This window comes from Antechinus flavipes, chromosome 2 (genome assembly GCF_016432865.1).
Source record: "Antechinus flavipes isolate AdamAnt ecotype Samford, QLD, Australia chromosome 2, AdamAnt_v2, whole genome shotgun sequence".
In the NCBI taxonomy this organism is placed as follows: Eukaryota; Metazoa; Chordata; class Mammalia; order Dasyuromorphia; family Dasyuridae; genus Antechinus; species Antechinus flavipes.
In genome coordinates, this window is record NC_067399.1 from 332160132 (window position 1) to 332185676 (window position 25545).

The 25545-nt window shown below is 32.6% G+C and overlaps 1 protein-coding gene and 1 long non-coding RNA gene across 2 annotated transcripts in view; one reads left to right on the plus strand and one right to left on the minus strand.

Annotated features, from left to right (window-relative positions):
- Nucleotides 1-20159, plus strand: part of HIF1A (hypoxia inducible factor 1 subunit alpha) — a 45129-nt gene extending 24970 nt beyond the window's left edge. Inside the window, exons 6-15 of the mRNA XM_051977784.1 lie at nucleotides 2036-2238; nucleotides 6331-6437; nucleotides 6972-7119; nucleotides 9404-9621; nucleotides 10467-10744; nucleotides 12654-12776; nucleotides 13043-13443; nucleotides 16799-16907; nucleotides 17544-17676; nucleotides 18865-20159. Coding sequence (XP_051833744.1) covers nucleotides 2036-2238; nucleotides 6331-6437; nucleotides 6972-7119; nucleotides 9404-9621; nucleotides 10467-10744; nucleotides 12654-12776; nucleotides 13043-13443; nucleotides 16799-16907; nucleotides 17544-17676; nucleotides 18865-19016 — 1872 coding nt within the window. The 3' untranslated portion in view covers nucleotides 19017-20159. The remainder of the gene's footprint in view (nucleotides 1-2035; nucleotides 2239-6330; nucleotides 6438-6971; nucleotides 7120-9403; nucleotides 9622-10466; nucleotides 10745-12653; nucleotides 12777-13042; nucleotides 13444-16798; nucleotides 16908-17543; nucleotides 17677-18864) is intronic.
- On the minus strand, nucleotides 5-24479 carry LOC127549602 (uncharacterized). Its single transcript, XR_007950670.1, has 3 exons — nucleotides 24210-24479; nucleotides 1219-1379; nucleotides 5-836 (listed from the first exon to the last, which is right to left on the minus strand). It is a non-coding gene; the product is annotated as an uncharacterized LOC127549602 (long non-coding RNA).
- Nucleotides 24480-25545: the final 1066 nt, after the last annotated feature.

Below are 25545 nucleotides of genomic sequence, written 5' to 3' on the forward strand. Positions count from 1 at the left end.
CAGCATGGTTTTTGCATTGATTAGCATTTGACTTGACAATAGATAGGTTTGGAAAAGATCTTAGTGATGTGTTCTCCTAGGTATCATTGCAAAAGTAGTATTAAAAAAATAACTTCTTTTCATTGAATATGTATTAGATTCATTTCTAATTTAGATAATCTAAGCCATATTGCTTTGAAAATGTTATCTAAACATAGCAAACTTTAATCTGAACTTTGTTTCCTGTGGTTCACTTTTTTGTATTCATTAGCTATTAGAGAGATTTTTTTTAACTTCCTTCAATTTAACCCTGTGGAAGAGCAAAAGTGGTGATGGGAAAAAATTAGAATTGTTGAACTGGTTGAACTTAATTTTTTTTTTTTTCTTTTGGGGCAAAAACAGCTATAGTGTGTGGAACATTATGGCTTTTTCCCCATTTTTATTCTTTGAATAACAGTCATCTAAGCTATCTTGATTATGTATTAAAACCTTTAACAAGCACTATCTCCTCAGTCTCCTTTGATAATATGTCTCAGTTCATTTAAAATATAAATTTGTCAATTATCCACTATGTTCAAGGCACTGAGGATATAAAAACAAAATGTCATTCCTACCTTCTGTGGAATTACAGATAAATAGCAGGAGGATGATATGTGTAAAAAGAACTGTTCTTTATTATTCTTTAAGCAGAATGTGATACGTACAAAGGAAAGTTTCACTCAGAATGCTGTGAAAAATTTAAGGAATCGCATCCAGCTAGGTTGTCAGGGAAGCCTTCATATAGGTACCTGAGTTGGATCTTGAAGGAAGGAACAAATTTCATCAAGCAGAAATGGGGAACAAAGAAAAAGTCCATTCTAGGCAAAAGAGAAAAGTGAGAGAAGGCAAGGAAATGGGAAAAGGTAGATAATTGAGCAACAGTTCAGTTTAGTTGGATTAGATAATATTAAATATGAAATAGAACTGGAAAGATAATTTAGAGCCAGATTGACTGATTAATTTATTTGGTGGTTGATAGGAAGCTGCCGATAGTTTTTGAGTTTACCTACTAAGTAGCAGTATGAAGGATAGATTGGAGAAAATAGGCTATAGAGGATGAAAAGACCAGTTAAGAAGCTGTGTATTAGAAGTGATGGACGTTGAAACAAAATGATTGCAATCAGAATGGAATTATGAAAAATAGCTACTAGATAGAGATTATGAAGATGGAATTAATAAAAAGTGACTGAAAAAAAATACCTGTTTTTAACTTGGCATTATTGCTCATTTCCTTTTCTCGAGTCTCTTCCTTTTCTGTCCATCCTCCAGTTTGCCAAGTGCTATTCCTAAAGCACATGTTTGATCCATCTCACACCCCTCCTCAAGATGTCCCAAAGGCTCCCATTTGCCTCTAAGATAAACTACAAAAAAGATAATTACAGGTTTCAGGCTTCATACACATTTTTCTCTTTCACAGATTGGTTCTGCTTATTGTTCCATATAAACAAAATTCTGTCTCCTGACTCTATGTCTTTATCTTGTTCTTACCAGAAGCATCCTTTTTTCATTGCTTTAAAACTTAGCTTAAATGCCACTTCTTTCAAGAGATTTTTTCATGATTACACTCATCTATTTGTATTTTCCCCATCTCTCATTTGCCAAAATTATATTGTATGTACATATATGTTAATCCTGGTAGAAAGTCTGAGCTTCTGAAGAGTGCGTACATGGTTGCTAGTGGAGGTCAGGGGGAAATGATTTAATTTAGGAAGAACCTGCTTAATTGATTCTTTACTCTGCCTGTACTAGAAGTATGTGATTAGAACAAGAAATACCCTCAAATAGTTCATGTTTTTCTCAGGATTTGACTAAGGAGTAGGTCACAGGGAATCACTGTAATATGTAGATTTACCAAAGCAAGTAGAAATGAACCATTTGTTGAGTCGAATAGATTAAAAGGTTCACATATAATTATGTCTAAGCCATACATCTCTGAGCTATTTTCTGCATTTTTATCATTTTTTTAGCCTTTATGTAGAATGGATAATAACTTACATGTTTCCATGTATCCACTTAGGTACTTCATTGTACTGGTCACATTCGTGTGTATGATACCTGCAATAACCAGTCTCAGTGTGGTTATAAGAAACCACCTATGACCTGTTTGATATTGATTTGTGAACCCATTCCTCATCCATCAAATATTGAAGTTCCTTTGGATAGCAAAACATTTCTCAGTCGCCACAGCCTGGATATGAAGTTTTCATATTGTGATGAAAGGTAAATTAAGTACTCTGAAAGTTAAAAATTATTTCAAAAGATTTTTGAATATTCATAAAATCATAAATTTTGACATGGTAGAGACCTCAGAAGTTATCTAATCCAACCTCCACATTTTACTGATAAAGAAACTGAGACCAAGGAAGTAAAGTGTTTTATCCAAGTAGGAAAGTCAAATCAAACACAGGTTCTCTGAATCAAAATCTCTGCATGATTTTGTCAATTAGTAAGTAATAAATCATAAGACTTTAATCTACTAATTTCTTTGATGCTTTAAATTTTGTTGTTAAATCAAATTTTTACACTTAAAGAAAAATCCACCACATAAGCTCTGTGCTACTTGTATCCATTTTGTTTTACTCTTGAAAGGGTGGAATCAAAGGAAAGAACTCCAGCTTACCATTAATCCTTACTTAATTTTAAAGTTGAAGAGTAAGGTAGTAGAAGAGTAGCAAGGTCACAAAAGGGAGGGGGAAGCTTTGGTCTTGAGAAATTTCAGTTCTAAAACAGAAAAGGAAATTCTATTTTCCTAATTTAGAGAGATTCAATTTGTATAGTTTTTTCAACTATAAAGTTGGCATGGGAAGTCCCTTTGTTCCTTCTAGCTCTAAAATTGAAATTTTATAGCTGTGTTTTCTTTTTCCATTTTATTACTATGGTAGCCAACCTTCTACAGTTGTTCGCCCACTCCTATTTTTAAGGCTATTACATCTTGAAAAGCACTGGGTGTTGTTAAAGAAAGAAGGAGACCGATCTAAATGAAAGTAGCTGATGTTGTGGGGTAGGATATTTTACATTCTTTGCCTTAGACCCCTGTTAATGAAATTGATCTTTTAAAAAAGTACTCCTAAAAAATTCTCAGGGAAGAGTTTCCCCTTTCTCTAATAAATTCCAATTTACCAGGAATTATAATAACTAAAGGCCAGCAGCCCTTGGGATACTGTAAAAATTCCCTTCTTAAAAGAACCTAACATGGAAATTCCCATTACAAAATAGATTAAAGAGATGATTTTTTTAAAAATCACATAATTCCTTTAAATTCCTAGCCTCTCAGTTCATAGAGAAAATTTAATTTACAAAGATTCAATTTCCTTTTCAGAAGCATATGTATTATAAACTATGGGGCTTAATTTATACTGAATCACAAAACTGCATAAAAATGGAATATATATTTGTAAACTCTTGAAAAATTTTATTATTTGAACACACTGCCACATAAGTTGGATTACCAGAGTTGAAATAATAATACATAGAAATTAGTAACAGATAACTAATTTAAAGTGTATACTAAAACCTTAGAGAACATTTTTGTAGAAAAAAATTAAATAGTGAAAACCACTAAAAGAAGAAAGGTGCTAAAAATAAATGTGTCTGAAGCATTTTAAAATTTGATTTGTGTTATCTATTAGACTAATTCAAGTACCATTTAAAAATGTTAGCAGTATTTCAGAGTAACTATTCACTCTGCTTTTCTTGGTAATTCATTTCCCATATAACAGTGCCATCTTGTGGTCATAATGTAGATATGTGTAGACTATTTCGTTTTTAAAGCTTAAAATAATTTCATTATGATCATAATAAACAGACATGGCTTTTAATTTCTAGTTTGACAATACAAAAAGTATTTTTCATTATTTGCTTTTGAGACAAAAGACTTCTTTCCCATGAGCATATTCTGTTAAGTTATTTGCTTGATGGCTACCCCATACTTTTTATTTTCTTTACATCCATCTCATTTGGAAATTCTAGTGAAAACTCAAATATTTAGATCTAAATATTTAATCTAATGCTGATAGAGAGTAGAATATTAGTTGTTTATTTTTAGCATGAATTAAATTGCAGGGTAATAGGGTGGGGAAAATTAAATAGCATAATTAGTGAGTTATAGTATAGAATCTTTATTTCAAGTGGAATTTTAAATCATTATATGAACCTCATTTAGGATTGAACAGATGAGATGAGATAATGTAGAGTGCTTGATAAACCGTAAATTCATATATAAATGTTAGAGATTATCATTCAAATGTAAGTTCAAATTATTTTTCCAACCTAGATTTAACATCCCATACTTTATTTTTTTACTTTTGATTTGTTTTCATGAAAATCAGAGGTGGTTATTGCAATTTTGTGTCAAATGTTCCTTGAGATGACTGGCTCACAGAAGTAATGTCCTGCAAAGAGCTTAATTATACACTGTATATTGGTTATGAGATCTTAATTTGCATTTAAAATCCTTCTGATAACATGATTCCTGTGATATGAACTGTTTGCAGGAACAATCTGATTCTTTTCTTTTTATGTGAATTTATATTAATTTGCAGGTTAATTTAACTTCTTGTTGAGAGCCAATCATTTGCCCAGTGTCTTGCTAAGCATTCTAAAAATTAAAAAAAAATAATAATTATATAGCCTGTGATTTTATTGACTTGCTGTGTTTCAGTAGTAGATAGTATTATAAAATAGTTGAAGGATACTATAGATAATTAAGGACGGGCTAGGTGGTGAAATGGGTAGAGTGTCTGGCTGGCAGTCAATAAGACTTAACTTCCTAAGACTAAATCTGTCTTCAGAAATTTATTAGCTGTGTATTCTGGGCAGTTTTTTTTTTTTTTTAAACTCTGCTTGCCTCAGTTTCCTTATCTCCTAAAATGAATTAGAGAAAGAAATAGCAAACCACTCTAACATTTATGCCAAGAAAACCCCAAAAGGGATCCTAAAGAGCTCTATGTAACTGAACAACAAAATTATGTAGTTACCACATTAATCTGAATAAAGATCATACTCTTAAAATGAGCTTTGGAGATATAAAAACAAAACAAAACTGTTTGGTACGGTGAAAAATTATGTGACGTGATACTAAAAAATTGATTTTGTTTTTAAAATGTTTTTGCCATGTAAAAATATAAAGCATTATAGCAAATTAAAGGGAAATTTAGTGGGAAAAATTAATATAAACAAATATGGAAACCTGGCTTTTTTTTTTTTTTTTCCTTTGGTGGCCAAAGGCAAAAGCTAATACTGTGGGATCATTCACTTGTCCTTCTTCCCTTTTGTCTTTATGTCTTCTGCTTTATTGGTATAAAACTCAAATCAAAATGGGGCCTCTATCCATACTGATCACATGTTGATTTAATTTTAAAATGTGGTATTATGTATTTTTTGTATATTTATTTTATTAAACATTTTTCAATTATATTTTAATCTGGTCCAGGCAGTACTTGCAAGTGCTTTGGGCAATGTGCTGTGTTTTTGACATTTTTGTCTTACCTTTTTCTTTTTAGTTTTAGCCTCTTAAAATTTTGAAACCTTCTTTCCCCACCTATTTTTTTATTCTTAAATATTACACCCCATAAGACCATTTCTACAACTTTTGAATAGTAATCTAGAAGTATATAAAATATCCAAGTCAGAAACACACACAAAATGTGGAACAAAGGTATAAATTATTGCAGGACTCCTAGTGATCACTATATACCTCCAATGATGTTTTATGGCCCCAGTGATTCATGAATAGGGACTGAAGCAGGTGGAGGAGGGAGAGATAAATGTTGAGAGACTTTGCAGTGCAGTGAGATATCTCTAAGAAATTCTAAGAGGGCTTTCTTAACTTTATACAGGCACCTCTCACGTGCATTAAAGTTATTGGAGAAGCTTCTAGGATTGTTTTTTGATAAACTTAAAGCTTTAGCTGTCTTTGTCTTATTAAGAGTACAATTATGAACAATCATATTTTTATCAGTCAGATTTGGGGAGTGCTGGGAAAGTATGGCTTGTATTCAAATTCATACCAAAGTAACAACATTCAAATTGTACTTAGTTAAATTGCTTATTAATTGGACAGAATATATTTGCAGTTAAATTACTGAAACAAACAGTGAAAACTTAATTTATTGTTTGTTCCAGGGTATCTCTAATTCTGAACATACTGTGTGGGGTGGGAAAAGGGAGGAAGAAGGAAGAATTAAGATTAGTGTTTTGATTATCTTTGAATTTGAGATTTTATACAAATATACAATACAAATGTATTTATAAATGTATTTTTATCTTTAATTTTTTTTAATCATTTTTCCTTTTTTGTATTTTATCCAAAAGAATCACAGAGCTAATGGGATATGAACCAGAGGAACTTTTAGGTCGCTCAATTTATGAATATTACCATGCTTTAGACTCAGATCATCTAACCAAAACGCATCATGATAGTAAGTAAAATTGAACAACTAAACAATCCTCTAAATATTTCTCTTATTTGAAATTTATTAAGTGATAAGATATTTGTGGTTTGGATTTAGGAAATAAATACCAGTTTCAGTATAATCCAGTAAGAAAATTTGATTCATTTCAAAATTGCCAAAAAATGGCAACAAAATATGGTTTTGTTCAATAGATCCTTATGAAATCACTAATCTTTGGACCCTAGACTAATGTAGTTGATAAAAATAATGCACTTTTGGTAATGAAATCTCCTACAAATAGGATCCAGCATTCATATATGCCTAATTCAGTACTAATTAATTGTCATAACAGGGTCAAAAAGAATGCAATTATTATTGCTTCTTATAATTTTTAAGTGAGCAAGTTTTATTTTTCTTCCCCCAATGGAATTTTAAAGTGAGATAACCTCTTAAAGGAAGACCTCAAAATTAAGAAGAAAATAAAATTGTTCCTCTTTTTCTTGGTAGCATGTTTTTATTTTGGAAATTAATCTTTGCATAAATTTGCTTTTTCATTCCTAGTGTTTACTAAAGGACAAGTCACTACAGGACAATATAGAATGCTTGCCAAACGAGGTGGTTATGTCTGGGTTGAAACTCAAGCAACTGTGATTTACAACACTAAAAATTCCCAACCACAGTGTATAGTGTGTGTAAATTATGTTGTAAGGTAAGTTTAGTGCATAAATTTATTTGGTTTTGGGGAACTAAATATAATGCTTAACTTGTCTAAAATTGAATTCATTATCTTTCTTCAAAAACTCTTCCTTCTTCCAAACTTTCTCCTATTTTTGTCAAGGGCACCATAATCCAATTCCTCATGCCTACAACCTAAGTGTCATCCTTAACTTCTCACTATCTCTTACCCGTCATATAAATCTATCTGTTGCCAAGACTTGTTGATTTCATTTGTGCAGCATCTCTTGAATAATTCCCCTTTCCTCTGATACTGCCACTATGCTAGTGCAGACCTTGATTACCATATGCCTGGATTACTGTAATAACCTGCCAATGGGTCACCTTAAGTCTTCCCACTCCAGTCCATCCTCCATTCTCTATTTAAAGTGATTTTTCATTGTTAAAGGAAATTGCTTCAGCTTTTGTGCTCCTAGCTCCTTAGAACCCTCAATAGCCTTGGACATTCAGGTTGGAATGCTGATGGAGCTGTAACACTTCCAAAAGCACAGCAAAGAAGGCTCAGAAGCCTTGCAAACTCTTTATTTCCTAAAAACTTCACAGATTTCACAAAATAATCATTCTCCACCTTCCTCTTTCTGCCCTGCCAAAACGTTACTCTTTGCTCTCAATAACTCACTAAGTGGGAAAGATAGAATAAACATACAAGTAAATGTATAAATGTATTACACAGAACTACAAGTTTAAAAAATTCATATAAAGAAATGGAATCTAGGGCTTATTAGTAAAGATTTTCTGCTGAAAGTAATTTAAACTATTTAAAGGAATTTGTAATATAATGATTTAACAAAATAATATGTGAAGTCTTAGAATTGAAAGTGAGCAAATAATATTCAGTGCAAGGGAAAGCATATACATTCTCTTGGTTGAAACAGTCTGGGGGAAGGAGGATGATAGAAAAAGACAAACACATGAGCTAAGCAGATTGATTGGTAGAGTATGTTGCTGACTGGTGTTTGTATTTATCATCCTGTGGTGCTAACACAAAATATCAAAGGATTCCTAAAATCTAGCTCCCCCATTGTTTTAACTGGATGATTGAAAAAGTAGCATTTATTTCCTTAAAATTGCACCACTGACTTGGATCTTTACTCCTGATGTAAATATTTGGTTAATTCTTGTATTTCTGTATATCCTTTATGTTATCTACTTGTAATTATCATTACATAGAGGGAAAGAACCATATTTATTGAAAATATCATTGCCTTACTCAATAAACTGGCATACAGTAAATTGTTTTAATAATAATGTACTTATGAAAAGATTATGTTTAACTCAGCAACTCTTGGGAATTCAAGTATCATCTCTAATGATTCTCAGATTTATTTATTCAGTTTTAATCTTTCCTTTAAACTGTAGAGTCTAATCTTCAATTGTCTGTTCAACATCTTAAATCATCTCTTGCATATCCCCCCATAATACTGCCACCACCCTATAGGCCCTCATCACTTTATACCTCAACTCTTATACTAGGCATGCTGGTCAATCTGTGTACCAAAAGCCTCTTTTCCACTCCTGTTTATCCTCCACTCATCTCTCAAATTGATCTTTGTAAAGTTCAAATCTAACCTTATTTTACTCAGCACATCCCCCAATTCAGTCAGCTTCAGTGGTTCATCATCTCTCAGATCAAATAAATCCTTAAACTCTTTTACCATCTTATCCTATTTTACCTTCCTAGTCTGTTGTACTCTATACTGCAGAGATATTAACTTCCCATTCCTGTTCCTCAAGGCGCTTTTACTGTTTTCCATATCTTTTTCTTTCTCATTTCCATGTCCTAATTTCCCTGGCTTTTTTTCAATTCACAACTAAAATCCCATCTTCTAAAAAATGCCTTTCCCTTATTGATCAGGTCTAATTTATCCAGCATTTCATCTTATTTGTACCTAATGGTTTCATGTTCTCTCACCATTAGACTATGAGATTCTTGAGAAATGGTCTATTTTTGTATCCTCAGTACTTAACACAGTGCTTTGTTTATAGTGGACACTTCACAAATGCTTATTGACTATCTGATAAAGTTACAAGATTGTTTCTTAACTCAGTTCAATTCAGTCATTTGACAGTAGATATTAATTTATAAAGCTGGTATTTTATTTGAATTTTTAAGGCTAAATGATTTTTGCTATATAGATTAAGCTGTGAAAGCAAAATGTGCTATTAGCAGATTTTATTTTAAGAAAAATTGTCACCTGATACTTACAGTATCACATGCTCATTTAGAGCTTACTAATATCTATCTACTTTTGTTTTAGTGGTATTGTTCAGCACGACTTGATTTTTTCCCTTGGACAAACAGAATGTATGCTAAAACCAGTGGAAACAGTTGATATGAAAATAACTCGGTTATTGACCAAGGTTGAAACAGAAGTATGCAGCCTTTTTGATCAACTTAAGAAAGAACCAGATGCTTTAACTTTATTAGCCCCAGCTGCTGGAGATACTATCATATCTTTGGACTTTGACAATAATGGTGGGTACATATTTAATAATGTACTTACTACTTAAGGTAATCCATGTTTAGTAACCCATGAGCTATGTCTAGTTTTATTTATCATCCTTTATTGAACCAGGTGCTTATAGACAGTTGAGTTGCTTCAGGCTAATTTTATATACAAATATGTATGAAAATAAAAAGACATGAGTATGAAATGTGTCATTTTTCTATGACCATTAGAGCAGTGAGCTAGCTCAGCAGAATGTTGGTGTAACCCACTTGTCTTTTTATTATTTTACTCTTTTTTATATTGTGGGCTTTAGCCTCCTTCATTAATTTGCTTTTTTCTCTGCTACTTTTGTTTTCAAATATCTCCATTTCTGTTAACATTGTTTGCCGTTATGCTTTAATGTGCTTTTACTCATAGCATTTGATATGCTTTGCTTAATAGTGTATTCTGCTCTCATTTAATTTTTGAATTTGAGCAATTTAACGCAGTTGCACCACAATAAGTATTGTTTCATGAAAGGCTAAAAAAAACCCTACCACTGTTGCATGTGCCCTCAGGCTCCACAAATAAAAGCTGCATTCCTAAATCAGAGCAGTTTTTATGTATAGAGTATGGACAAAAAAACTTTTTCATTGATATATGCAATTAGTAATTATTTTTAACAGTATGTTAAAATATGAATAATAATATACTTAAGTATATCTGTACATCTCCTAACTTTGGTAAATTTTTCTCTAAAAGAGTTTGATTATAGAGTTTTTATTGTTTGAGCAAATTAATTAGGTATTCTGTACATAGTAACATATACTTTTTAATTTAATGAAGTTATAAAGATATCTTATAGATTTATTTTTCTTCACTATCATTCCAGAAGCAGATGAGCAACAACTTGAAGTTCCATTATACAATGATGTCATGCTTCCCTCATCTAGTGAGAAATTACAGAATATAAACTTGGCAATGTCCCCACTACCCACCACTGAAACTACAAAACCTCTCCGTAGCAGTGCTGACCCTGCTCTCAATCAAGAAGTTGCACTGAAATTAGAACCAAATCCAGAACCACTGGAACTTTCTTTTACCATGCCTCAAATACAAGATCGTCCAGCTAGTCCTTCTGATGCAAGCACAAGACAAAGTTCACCTGAGGTCAGTATCTTGAACTAGAATGATATTTCTTGTTTTCTTTCAAAACCAAACATTTTCTCTGCATAAGAACTAAATCTAGAAATTTGATTCAAATTTTATTATCAACTCAAAACACTTAAATGTCTAGATATGGAAGTTCCAAAAAGGAGATAAATATTCAAACATAAGTAATCAACAAGATAACATTTAAGAAGAAGAGAGCACCAATTTAGATGATCAGGAAGCTAAGTATTCTGAGAGATAGAAGTGAGAATGTACTTCAGATATAGGTGGGAAAAGTGAAGCTGAAATGTACGATTCATGATAGTAGTAAATAAGTTTGGAAAATAAGTGGGAATCAGATTCTACAATGTTTTAGAGACAAGTTAAGAAGCCCGTACTTCATCATAGAGGCAATGTGAAGGCATTGAAGATTTTTGAGTAGGGAAATATCATAAACAGAGGTCTGTCTTAGCAATATTAATGTGTCATCTTTGTGGAGAAGATTGTAGAAGGGTGAATCTGGAAGCAGAAAAACCAATTAGGTTATTAAAGCTGTCTAAAAGAAAGATAATGAATACCTGAACTGAGATAATGGGTAGTTTTGATAGTGTAAGTGGTAGGAGGGGATAGATGGTTAGATACATGGAAATTGAAGGAACAAGACTTGATAAATTAGATATGGAAGATGAGTAAAAGGGGAAATCAAGGATAACGCTTAGGTTGTGAATCTAGATGACTAGAAAAATATTTCTAGTGGTATCCTAACAGATATAGGGATGTTTGGAGGAGAGTGGGGTTTAGTACAAAAGATAATAAAAGTATTTTGGATGTTGAATTTATAATATTTAAAAGTCAGGATGAATTGTTCAGCAGAAAGGTAATAAGTAATGTTTTAGGTATTTTGAATTTGAGATGCTGATGGGACATCTACATGGTCTGAGGAAAGACCATTGGATTTAGTGGTTAAAATCACTGGTGATCTTAGCAGTAGAGTAGTAGAAAAGTTGATTAATGTTTGATAGAGCAGTAAAGTCAGAGGTCAGATAACAGGATGGAAATTTTTTTTTATCTAAGAATATGGATATGAAGAGGAAAAGGAAAAGGACTGGGGAGCTTGAGTTGGTAAACTTCAGTAGTATGATAGGATCAGAAGCCAGATAATAAGGGATTAGGAAAGAAAGGAAGTGGAGGTAAATTTTTCCTCAAAATTTAGATATGAAAAATAAAGGAGAGGACTAGTAAGTTAAAGGGACAGTAATCAGTATCTAGTGAAAGATTTTTAAGGAAGAGGGGAAACCTGAACTCTTTTTAAGCACCTACCATTTGCAATGCACTATATAGGCAAGGTATTTAGATACAAAGATGAAATGATATATTTCTTACCCAAAATACTTGTTATTCTTAGAAATTAGGGTGAAATCAAAAATTATTTATTAAGGTGAATTCTATATTTCACCACTATTTTATGTTCAAGGATAATTAGCCAGTCAAGAATAGGCAACAGAATTGGATGTGATGCCAGAATAATTAAGACAATCTGTATATAGTTTGGCAAAACTCCACACAATTTTTGAATCTAGACATACAAAAAAAACTGTGGTATGTGGATATATCCAAATTTTTTAGCCATTAGTTTATTTGGTCAGTGTTACAGCTTTATCATTATTTAATTGCTCTAAATATATGATAAAAGTTCTGGGCTTAGGTTCAAAAGGACAATTGAGCACTGTTATGCTATGTCCAAAACTGGAATAATAAATTAGCTCAACATATAAACCAAATAACTTGTCAAAAAGAACAGAACTCACCAAAGAAATGGTTACAAAATTGTATGTTTTTCAAGAATTTTTTTGCACGCATTTTATAATCTAACAAAATGTGGAGATTTTGGGGAGAATAATATAATTCACTTAACTTACTTTTATAGCCTAGCAGTTCCAGTGAATATTGTTTTGATGTGGATAATGATATGGCTAACGAATTCAAGTTGGAATTAGTAGAGAAACTTTTTGCAGAAGACACAGAAGCAAAGAATCCTTTTTCTACTCAGGTATGTAATAATTTTCTGCTTGAGTTTTGAGGAAAACATTTATATTTCCCAACTTAGCATCATTTCCCAAAACACCTTTCTGTATATTAGTTATGTACAAAAAGTCTATTCTTATTCTGCCTTCTGCATGTTCATAGCAGAGCAAGGAAGTTTTAAGATTTTTTTTCCTTTCCATATGGTTTGAATGATAGAGTAGACAATTATTGTCCTGGTGCTACCAATTGAAAACTTTGTTCTCATGGCAAAATATCTTGTGTTTTTTTAAGGACACTGATTTAGACTTGGAAATGTTAGCTCCTTATATCCCAATGGATGATGACTTTCAGTTGCGTTCCTTTGATCAACTTTCACCATTAGAGAATACTTCTACGAATTCTCAGAGTGTGAGCACCCTTAACATTTTTCAGCAGTCTCAAACACAAGAACCCACTACCAGCGATGAAGTTAAAACAGTGAAAATAGAAGGTACAGATGACAATAAAATATTGATTGGTTCTCCATATTCTGTTTACGTAATTAATGAAACTGCCAGTGCCCCAGCATCACCAAATGATGAGAATCGAAATCGGACAGTCTCTCCTGACAGAGCAGAAAAAGAAGTAATAGAACAAATGGAGAAATCTCATCCAAGAAGTCCTAATCTGCTATCTGTCGCTTTGAGTCAAAGGTATTAATAATCTTTATATTAAAAAGCTTTAATTTTGTTAATGAGAAAATCAAGACTTTTATTATAGCATTAAATTGAATTTCAAAATAATTTTATTGAAATTTAAAGCAAGTACATGTAAAATTGCTTTCTTAAATGTGTTCCCCCTCCCCCCCAAGTTAATTGTCATTATCTTTGAAATAAATATTGGACTCCTCTACTACCTAATCCCTTTGTTGAATATATATCTTGGTGTTTCAGTATTATTTTCAGATTTGTCTAGCTATACCAAGGATTTATTCTTAATCTTCACTTCTTACCATTATTCCTAGCTGCTATGAACTTCTAGATATCCCAGCCTCTAGGATTTTCACTACAAAAGTATTTTATTTTTATTCCCAGTGCATTTCCAACCATAACTCCCAATTTACCTTTTCTACCATACTATCATTCTCTTGTATCAACGGGCTTTCTCTATTCTACTTTATTATGTATTCACCTGTTTTTGAGATTCCTGATTTGCTCAATCTTCATTGAAACTCTTAATATTAATTTCCTCAATCACTATTCCTTTCTTGGTTTTTTGTTTTGTTTTGTTTTTAGTTTGGTGACAAAAAGAAAAATATCACAATACATATATCTCCCTTTAAAATTTATGGCATATAGGGCAGCTAGATGGCTCATTGGATAGAGAACTGGCCCTGAAATCAGGAGGACCTGAGTTCAAATCCAGCCTCAGACACTTAATAGTTCCTAGCTGTGTGATCCTAGACAAGTCACTTAACCCCAATTGCCTCAGCAAAATATACATATGGCATATTATTTAATTTGAAATTAAACTTACTATTAACTAAAATGTCTGTATATCATCTTTTAATGCTTCAATTTCCTCTTTCTGTTTTGCTTATTTATGACTGACAAAAATACTGCTTTTCAGTGCAAGTGTTTAAGTATTTTGGCAACACTGTGCCTTAAAAAGAGATTAATTGGGTATAATTTCAGTATCCAAATTCTATTCATGGTATTTTTTTCTATGTTCTTAACTGACTTAAATATGTGGAGCATATCATTTATAAGTTAGAAACTTCCTCTTTAGAAATTTTCATTTTTAAGGGGATTAAAGATACAGCTGAAAAGTCTAGATTACATCCATTATATTTTCAATCAGCAATGAGCTAGATTGTAGGTGGGAACTGTTGCCCTATTTAACATAGTTTTACCATCCCTTCCATTTTTCTCTTAATTCTCTTGATTTCTTTGAAATTACATTATATGTCTTCCTTTCTCTCTCATTCAACAAGTATTTAAGTGTGCCAAGGTGTCAGGCATTATTCTAGGTGTTAGGGATACTAGTACATAAATGAACCATTCTACTTGAAAGGAGCTTCACACATATTACATGCACAGAGAGAGAATACATAAAAATTCTTTGAGGAAGACTAGTAGTTAGGGTATTATGAAAGTCATTATGTTGAAGATAATAAGGAAGAGAGAGATTTTATGAGGGATTCTACTCTATTGAGAAGAGTGTATTCTAAGTGTGGGGGAATGGCCCATGGCAAAGGTGTCGTTTCAGAGATGGAGTGGATTCAAAGATCATGTGTAAGAACCAGAAAGCAAGCCAGTTTAGCTGGATTGCCAAGAACAAGAGAAGGATTAATGTACAATGAGATTGAAAGATAAGTTGGGCAAAGTTTTCAAGGCCTTTAAAAGCTAAACAGAGAAGTTTATATTGAATCCAAGAGGAAATAGGAAACCACACAAGGTGATAGAGTTGGGGAGCTGATATGATTAGATCTATGTTTAAGGAAAGTCACTTGGGCAGAAGTGTAGAAGATGAATTGAAATAGGGAGAATGTTTTCTCTACACACACACACACCCCTACCTCTCCCTACATGATCAGGCCCATTTTGATTGTGTCTAAAAATGTATGTCTCATTCTATCCCTTGAATCTATCACTCCCCTGTCAAAATTCATTACATTTCTTCTTTTAAAGCCTATTATCTTAAATTCTGTGCTCAAATTCTATGCTTCACTGTCCTTCCAGTCATCCAGGACTCAGCAATTTAATAAAGATTGGAAGCGTCTTCCATTTCATTCTTCTCTTAAACCACTCACAAGTCCTGTGATCTTTGTGATAACTCTCAAATTTCAGATTTATTGTCTCTTTTCTGTACCCCCTTCCACAATACTAATTCAGGCTCTCATCATCTCTCAGACTACTGTAATAACTCTTGACCATTCTCCCTTTCCCTGGAATTTTTGTTCCAGACTTCATAACACTTCATACTATCTTCCTAATACATAATTCTGATCACATCATTCCTTTGCCTTGTTTTTTTTTTTTTAAAGGATTCTTTTGCCCCTTTGTCATCTGAATAAATGTACAAGCTCTCTTCCCAGCTATTTAAGGCCCACTATGATTTAGCTATAAATTATTTATTTTAGAATTTTCTTAGATCACTCACCATTGCATTCTTGTCCTTTCTTCTATTACTGTGCCTTTTTTCTAGCTATAGAGGCTAAAGAATTCAAAAATTCAATTTCCCAATTCAAATAGAAAGTTACTCTTATTTCAAGGACCAATTTATAAGATACTTAATCCTCAACCATCCTTGTAATATAGAAAAGAAGCATTGGGACCCAGGCTGTTGGCAAGCCTTGACATTGTGGTACTTAATTTTGTCAGCTATTATATCTTCATAACATTTCAGGAGTAATGGTTAGTACTTAATTTTGTCTGTAGCTACATGGTAGCCCAGGTTCGCCTCAAACATCTTTCTCTGTATTAGGTATGCACTAAAAGTTCATTTTCACATGGAGTGTCTGCTACAAAATGTCTGCAAAACACTGAATTGGGCATGGTTAAAGAGACACAGAGCAAAAAAACAAAAACAAAACACACAAACAAAAAATCCAATAGCAACAATGTTGTTCTAAAAAGCTTGTTCATTCATCAAGAATTTGTCTAATTTTTAACCCTTGATAGGTGTTTACATTTATAAACACAAAAATGTAATTTTAGGTTTTTAAAATTTTCTTTTAAAATTAATCTTGATGGGTTTTAAGCTATAGTTTTTATTTGAAGATAATTACACAAGACCAAGAAAATTGTAATGATATTTTTTTAAACTTGGGCTTATATATGATATGACCTTGCCTGTCTACAGTTTCTTTATCCTGAAATCTAAATTCTCTTGAATGTAATTTAGAACCAAAAAATAAATAAAATAAAATAAAATAAACACCAAAATAACACTGAAGCTGATACTACAATAATATAGACAACTTGACACATGCCAGATAAATGAGCCTTGCTAATTTAAAGTTTTTTACAATCTATTCAAATTAGAATGATTTTATTTTCTCTTTAGAACTACTGCTATAGATGAGGAGCTTAATCCAAAGATATTAGCTTTGCAGAATTCTCAGAGAAAAAGGAAAATGGAACATGAAGGTTCACTTTTTCAAGCAGTAGGAATTGTAAGTGCTGGTTTGTGTGTATATATATATATATATACTTCTCTATCTGACAGATTTTTATAATTATGAGCTAGTTGATTCCCTTGTTTCTTTTTCCAAATACTGAATTCCTATTTAAATTTGAAAAGATATTTAATGTGGTTTTCTGTTTTCCAAGTCCCTTCCCTTGTTGATATAAAGAACAGAAGTACTAATTGAATAAATGAATACAGCTCTCATTTAAATATCTCCTAGTAAATTTTTTTGGAAATCATTTCCACAGAATGATTTTTGCATACTTAATAGTCCTTTCATTATAGAAATAATTTTATCTCTTCAATAATGGCATTATTGTTAAAAAAAATGGATAAGAATTTAGCATAGTCTAGCACAGGAGTCCTCAAACTTTTTAAATAGGGGGCCAGTTCACTGTCCCTCAGGCTGTTGGAGGGCCGGACTATAGTAAAAACAAAAACTTTTGTGGGCCTTTAAATAAAGAAACCTCATAGCCCTGGGTGAGGGGGATAAATATCCTCAGCTGCCGCATCTGACCCGCCGGCTGTAATTTGAGGACCCCTGGTAAAAGATGGTATCCTGATATATTGTTGGTTTAAAAGATTTCATTGAATGGAATTTCATTTATCTTCCTGTTTTTAGGGATCGTTACATCATTGCCAGGATCCAGATGATCCTGGAACTACTATATCTCTTTCTTGGAAACGTGTAAAAGGATGCAAACCTAGTGAACAGAATGGAGTAGAGCAAAAGACAGTCATCTTAATACCCTCTGGTGAGTTTTTATCTCTTTTCCCTTTTAGCATCACATGAAACAAGTAACTAAAACAAATTTCAGAAAAACAATGTAAGATTAAATTAGTCATTTATACTAATGGGTAGTAAATAAGGCAAAATAGGATTTGGATTTTTGTATTCAACATGTCTGAGCTCTTGGAATTAATGGCAAAATCACAGGGCCAAATTGTTCTAAATTATATTCAAGAGAATTCAGATTTCAGGATAAATTGTGAAGACCCAGGAAAGAAATGGGGAACTATTTATTTTCCTTTTATGTTTATAGGATTTGAGCAGGAAAAAATCTTAAAGATTAAATAGCCCATTTATAAAATGTTAATAGGTAAATGATTAAATCGTTAAAAATGGTTAAAGAAACAGGTCATGCTTAATCAAAAAGAGACTCAAAAGACATACTTTGTGTTTTGTTTTTGTTTTTTTTTTAAGTATTGAAAGAGCTATCATGGAAAGAGATTAGATGCTCTGTTCTTTTTGGTCCAGTAGGCTAAATCAGGAATAAATAGGGAGAGATTTCAAGGAGGAAAATTTGAGCTTGTTGTAAAGAAAAACATCCTAATAATTAGAGTTACTCAGAAATGTGAAAGGTTGGGGATTCCCTTCCTTGGAGGTTTCCAAGCAAAGATTTTGCTGACTACCTGTTGGTTATATAATATATATATGTTAGACTTCTTTATATATATAATATATATAATAGAGACTTCTTTAGTCTGTAGGTTAGACTGGATGATTCCTGAAGTCTCTTCTAATGCTCAGATTTTGTCATTCTTTCAAATAAGTACCATTAAGCCCAAAAAATAAATGACAATGCTAAAGTTAGTCTGGCAGAGCCTAAAATAGAATCCATATTGACTAACTCTAGAACTGGAGTATTTTTTTTTTTTTTCAGTATTTTATTTTGAAACCCTCCCTCTTTACTTGATTCCTACCTGCTTAAGCAAGTAGAATAATATGTAGGTACTTAAACATTGCTATTTTTCCCCTTCTCAATATATTGGGAATCAATACTGCCTCAGATTTATATAAATTATATACTTTAAGTATCTAAGGCTTTCCTCCAGTTTGTGTATATTGATGACTACAAAAATAACTAGGGAAGGTTCTGTCAACTTGTTATGCGATATTGTAACATTTCTGCTTTTCCTAAGAAATGTTTATTTTTCTTTAGATTTAGTAAGCAGACTCTTGGGCCCATCATTGGATGACAGTGGACTACCACAACTAACCAGTTATGATTGTGAAGTTAATGTTCCTATACAAGGAAATAGAAACCTACTGCAAGGTGAAGAATTACAGAGAGCTTTGGATCAACTTAACTGAGCTTTTCACAATTCTCATTCCTTTTGGACACTGGTGAATCATCACCTAAAGCAGTCTATTTATATTTTCTATATCTGATTTTAGAAGCCTGGCTACAATACTGCACAAATTCAGTTAGTTCAGTTTTGGTCCCCTTTCTACTTTACTTTAATGTCTTTAATATGTTCTTTAATGGATCAGAAACAGTGAGTTTTATAATTCTTTGGTATTTAAACCATATAGTACACTATCCTAGCAATGTTAAAATATGCACCTTTTTATTTATTTATTTTTGGCTAGGGAATTTGTCCCTTGTTGAATTCTTATTAATGAAATGCCAGTATAGTTAATCTGGCACTAGCTTTCATCATGATCATAGGCAGTTGAAAAATTTTTACAGTTTTACTCAATTTTTCATAAACAATAATGCTTTTACCAGCAGTACGTCGTAGCCACAATCGCACAATATATTTTCTTAAAAAAAAAATACCAGCAGTTCCTCATGCAATATATTCTGCATTTATAAGACTAGTTTTTAAGAAAATTTTTTGTTTGCCTATGAAGTTGTCAAATCTGGAGTATGTCATTGTTGGTCATATAATAATGGTTATTAAATGCTGTATAGCTTATGATTAAAAGGAGTGAAGCTATTTACATGGTATAGAAGAACAGGGGTTTTATCTGGAAAATCCTAGCAGCATTTATTTGGACAAATTCTCTTCACTTAGAGATGTCTGTAGTCACTGCCAGTTCAAAAGACAACAAAACCCTACCTGTAGTTGTGCAAGTTTATGCTAATATTGTGTTACAGATATTAAATCTAAATGTTCTGCTTACCCTGTGTGGCATAGGTGATATTATAAGCAGATTGTATAAATAAACAATAAATCATGCGTTGTTAGCAAAGTTGCTCAATATTTGACATTTTGGTTTCATGCACTTTGTCGCTATTAACATCTTCATGTTTTTATATAGATTTCAATAATTGAATATATTTTTAGAAACCTTATTTTAGGAATATATAGTTGTCACATTAAATACCTTGTTTTTCTATGGGTATTGTACAAATTTTTCATTTCCTTATTCTTTTTGTTGTTTGTGGTTGGATCCTAACACTAACTGTATTGTTTTTGTTACATCAATAAACATTTTATGTGGACCAGGCCCTCTAAGAATTGTTTCATCAACAAACAGTATTTGAATCCTAATGTAGTCACAAATTTTAAAATTGTTCACTTGCCTTTAAATATTTTGCAAAATCAAGTCTGTCTTGACTATTTCTACTGTAAAAGGTAAATATCCCTTCTTGTATTATCATCTTAAGTAATATTCTGTGAAATCTTTACATGTCATGTTGAATAATATTAAGTCCTATTATCCTACCACAAAGGATGTGTTTTAGAGAATATTGGTTTAGATATTTTAAAAATTATAAATATTAAAATGATGTAATGTCAGTACTTTGGCTGGGGTGAGTCAATAAGAAATAATGGGCATTGTATATATTAATAAACTCAGAACTAAAAGGCACATTTGTGATTATCTAATCCACAGGTTCTTAACCTTTCAACTTTTTTCATATTTTAGTAACTTTCAATATATTCTTTTCTTTTGTTTTTTTTCATATATTTAAAATTTTATTCTGAATAATGAGTCCATAGGCTTCATTTGACTACCAACGAAGGTCCATCCTTGACGGTCAAAAAAAAAGTTGGGAACTGTTCTTGTCCAACAAATAAAGAAACTAAGCCCTACAGTGGTCATTACTTGCCCAAGATCACACTCTTAATGATGGGCAAAAATCATGCTTCTGAATCCAAATCTTGTGCTTTCTTAACTATACAGCTGTATTATGCAGCATGACCTAGACTAGAAACCAGATCTCCTGACATGAAATACAATGATAATGTGCCTTCTGGAAAAATAAGGTATTCAGTGCCAAAGGTATCAAGTCCCTTATTTCATATTATTAAGTCTAATGTATTCAGTCATAGATCAAAAAGATGTCAGAATAGATGTTTGATCCATACTCTAAAAGGAAAATAAAATGTGATAAATACAAATCAAATGTTTTAGACTAAACCTTCATATTTAAGAACAGTACTATTAACTTTGATCAGATAGAATTTTTATAAACTTCACTGGTCCTTTGAATAAATAATTATTATTCTGATAAACAAAATACATCAAGCTATCTTGATGTGGGCATGGACTGACATGAATTGTAACTCTTATGTGAAGACTTAATAAGTTGCCATAGTCCAAAATAAGGAAAAAATTTAAATAATCTTGAAGTTAAGCTTTGGGTAATTAGCTTTTCTGAACTTAGGCTGGTCTTCAGATGATAAAGCCATGATCTCCTGCCAACCCTGTTCTAAAGATTTTCCATCTTGGCAGCACCTAAAGAGCTTGTGCATTAGAGAATCTTAGGTTTTCTTCATTTAAAAAAAGAAAAAAAAAAGCAATAAATTGAAATTCTTAAGGGAGGAATAAACAAGTTCTGGAAACTAAATGATATTCAACAAATTCACTCAATTTAGGAAGAAAATGGATCTTATAATTGAGTGTGAAAAGGATAACTGGAAGCAAAATTATATTTAGTATTTTCAATTCATGTGGGAATTAAATTGAGAAGTAAGATTTGGGATGAAGATTATAACTAGATTAAAACCTTAACAGAGGTATTAGATTTGGAGTTAGGAAAGCTTGAGTTCAAATATGACTTCAGACACTATTTAAAGGGAACTGTGGGAAAAACAAGGGCTATACTGTTGGGGAAAAAATTATTATACTGTTTAAATCCAACTATATGTGATTAAAAGTTATTCACAACTAGAATATCATTTGACCCCAGTAATTCTGAGAATGCCTGAGATGACTACGAAGTATTTCTGATTGTCCCAGGTCCCAAATCCACCCAAAGTATTTTTGTTTTAAATGATCACATCTAGATCACACCTAGTAACTTCAGAGCGTCTACTTCAAGCTTCAGTTTTGGGTTACAGTTACTCACGATGATCTCAATCTACTTTGTTTTTTTAGACTGCTCTCTGGGCAAACATTGCTTAACTGTGTAAGTGAAGTACAGAGGTTCCTGTGTGGGGAAACTTTTATCAAAATTCTACAAAATGTAAATCTTCCAGAATCTGGGTAGAGAGGCTACTCCCTTTCTAGTTCACTCTCCTCCTCTACCAAATGAGTTAATAAATTTCACTAAAAACTATTTCATCTTTTTATGTCTGTTCTCATGAACAACAGACACAGTCATCTAACCTTTCAGCCTTAATTTCCTCATCTGCAAATGGAAATAACATCTATATCACGGGGTCCTGAGAATTAAATAAGATATCTTAATGAGATAAAAATGTTTTCCAAATCTTAAAAGTGCCATTTTATTAAAATAAAATCATAGTAGAAAGAATTTGAGTAAACAGGATTCCAAGCTTTGTTTATTCCTTAAATATACTATTACCTTATAAAAGCTAGCCAACACTAGTATTTCACAAAGAAAGTATGATGTGGTTTATGAAATCTTATATGGGCCACTTTTACTAAAAGCACTCTCAGGAGCTCTGGGCCTTTTCATATACTCTGCACCCAAATCCTACTAGAATGTGAGTGAGGAGTTAACTCAATTTTCCATTTGTACCCCCAGTGCTTAATGCAGTATTTTGCCCATAAGTGCCAATAAATACTTTTTTCATAATTTTCATACTACAAGCATTTGATTATAAATTAGTGTTCAAATATTAAATTAACATGTTTGGAAAAGACCATAAGAAGGGGAGAGCAAGGGATTAAGGTTGGAGCAGAAAGATTAAAAAATAAGATAATGGTTGGAAGGGAAATAGTCACACAAAGTCCACTATTATACAAATAGGAAATACTAGGTTCCTTGGTCTCATTAAAGTTTAATCTATTAAAAATAGATTGGTTCCAAGGTGCACTATATTACCTATAGATACTTTACATTTTAGAAATAGCCTAACTTTTGCTTCTTCGGGGAAATTTCCCTATAAAATGCCATATGTAATAAATGAAAAGCCACACTAATATCTTCATTTTTCAAAAGAATAACAAAATTTCGTTAATTTTAAAAAATTCAATAGTGAGTATAAAATCACAGTTTATATTATTGCATCAGATTTTGAGTTTGTTAAATGTTTTTGTTACTACTTGCTAACATCTAATTTTTCTATAAATTCTTTGAGAATGGTGGTACAGGTGTCTTTATTTTACAAACTAGATAACAAGCTCACATTAAGGTAATTTGCCTAAAATGACAACTAATTAGGAGAAGCAGAGTTCAAACTCAGGCCTTTTCATTCATTGTTAAGTACATTATAGTTAGCCCGTGAATGCTTTCTGAATATCTATTCTTCCCTATTCTCTGCTTTGTTCAGATTTCTTCTGATGAGACAGCATAAAAATAGTACTAGTGTTATGCAGAAATTGTAATACTTAGAGTCCTTGTTTGGTAATTTTTTTCTCCTTTTTCCAGATTTCATCTAGGAATCTTGTTTTATTTGTGTAGTTTGCTTCAGTGATATTAAGATAGCTCTTTTTTGGTTTTACTTTAAATTTATCATAACTACCACTACCATTCCAAGCAACAAATTTTTACAGAAAAAAAAAATCTTTTAAAATGGACATAAAACCTTAAAAGTCAAAACACAAAGCGTTTAAAAGAAGTAATATTCCTAAAAGTGCACTGTTTCTTTTGAAAAACTTTCCTACTTTTTAATGGATTTTGTTATATCTTTGCAAATAGAATTAGTACAAAAAATAACTGCCTCAACTTTCCCCACATTCTTTAAGTAGTTACATAATCTATGAACGCCTTTTTTTACCTCTGCCTGAAAAAAATAAACTGAATAGTCCAGGTGAATGTAACAGTTAACACTTATCTAGTATATAAAGGTTTAAAAAAGCATTTCCATTTTCTTAACTTGAGCCTCATAACAATCATGTACTACACACACCGATGTTTCATCCCCATTTTACAAACCAGGGAATCTGCTTGCCCAGAGCGGTTAGATGGCTTGCTAAGAGTATACTGCTAGTGTCATGGCCAAGACTGGACCTCTGGCTCCAAACCTAGCGGTCTCTCGCTGCATTGCAACACATTAACTTATAAAAGAATTTAACTTGGAAGGAGAATGTTGGGTTCGGCTTGACTCCCTTTCGAAGGTGCATACGTAGTTTTATTCTTACCTGTGGCTGACGAAAAGATACGGTTCTTGGCCGACGTCCTACTCCTTCCTCTCAATATTTTAAACTGCCCACTCTTCGACTCTGATGTCCTCTTCACTTTGGTGACGCAAAGACTTGTTTTGGTAAAGTGATCCTGGCCATCATCTGGACAATACCCAAAACAAAGGCGAAAGTGGGTGAGCATCTCCCCGATTCCTTCAGTTGCGGGAAATATTGGATAAGGATGCTAAACACCAGCCACTCTAGGCGATTCACTCGTGGCCCCGCCCTATCCAGCTCCAGGCCACGCCCCTGTACGTGCTTCACCGCAGCACAGCTGCCCCTTCCCCTGCTGCTAGCCCCTTAGGTCCAGGGCTGCTACCAGTGCAGCCGCTCCTGATCTGATTGCTGTTGCTTAATGTGCCCGCTTCAAGCTTCCTGGCTGTCTACGTGTGATTGTGCATGTTGGGAGTGGGTTGTTCACTTATTCAGCTCTCTGGATGGAAAGGGGCGGCGAGGGGGTCAGGACCATCTTTTATCTTTAGTTAACCTTAAGAATCTGATGCGGCCTCTCCCTCTCAGAAACTCCATTCATACAACAGATGGTGCAGGAGCCACTGGCTTCAAAGATGAGGACACACAGAGAAGCTCCTTCTACTTCCTAATCAATGATCGGTGTGCACAACTGATGGTGGTCAGAAAGTAAGGATATTGGAAAATTCCTAATGATTTGAATCTTGGTTATTTGCATTGTATTCAAAATTATTTCCTTACTGAGAAAACAGAAAGTTACTTATTCTGTAATTTAAGGGAATATTTATAGAAATTGTCCAGACATAATTGCCAAACTATGGCAAAAGCAGGTGGGAAATGTCTTGCCATTTCATCTGATTGTAAGTTCAGTGGAATTATTGAAATAAAACTTTTGGTATATCATAGAGTACTTTCAATATAGCAAGCATTAAGGCACTGTTCTACGTGCTGGACATAGTGATGAAAGGGAAAACAGTACTTGCTTTCCAGTAGATATATACAGGATAATTCAAAGAGGGAGAGAGTACCAGTAACTAAAAGTATTAGAAAAGGCATCTTGTAGGACCCACAGACTGGATCTTGAAAGATCAAAGTTTCAGTTTTTCCTGCCTTCAATGTATTTAAACTATCCATAACAATAATAATAACTCATTTTTATAGCACGTTGCTCTCAGCAATCATAACAGGCAGCTAGCACAAGTATTTTTTATCTACATTTTATTGATGTGGATCAGTTTAAGTCAATAAAAATGTATTAAGTACCTGCTATATTCCCAGCATTGTGCTAAACTGTAAGGATATAAAGGTATGATTGTCCCTTGAG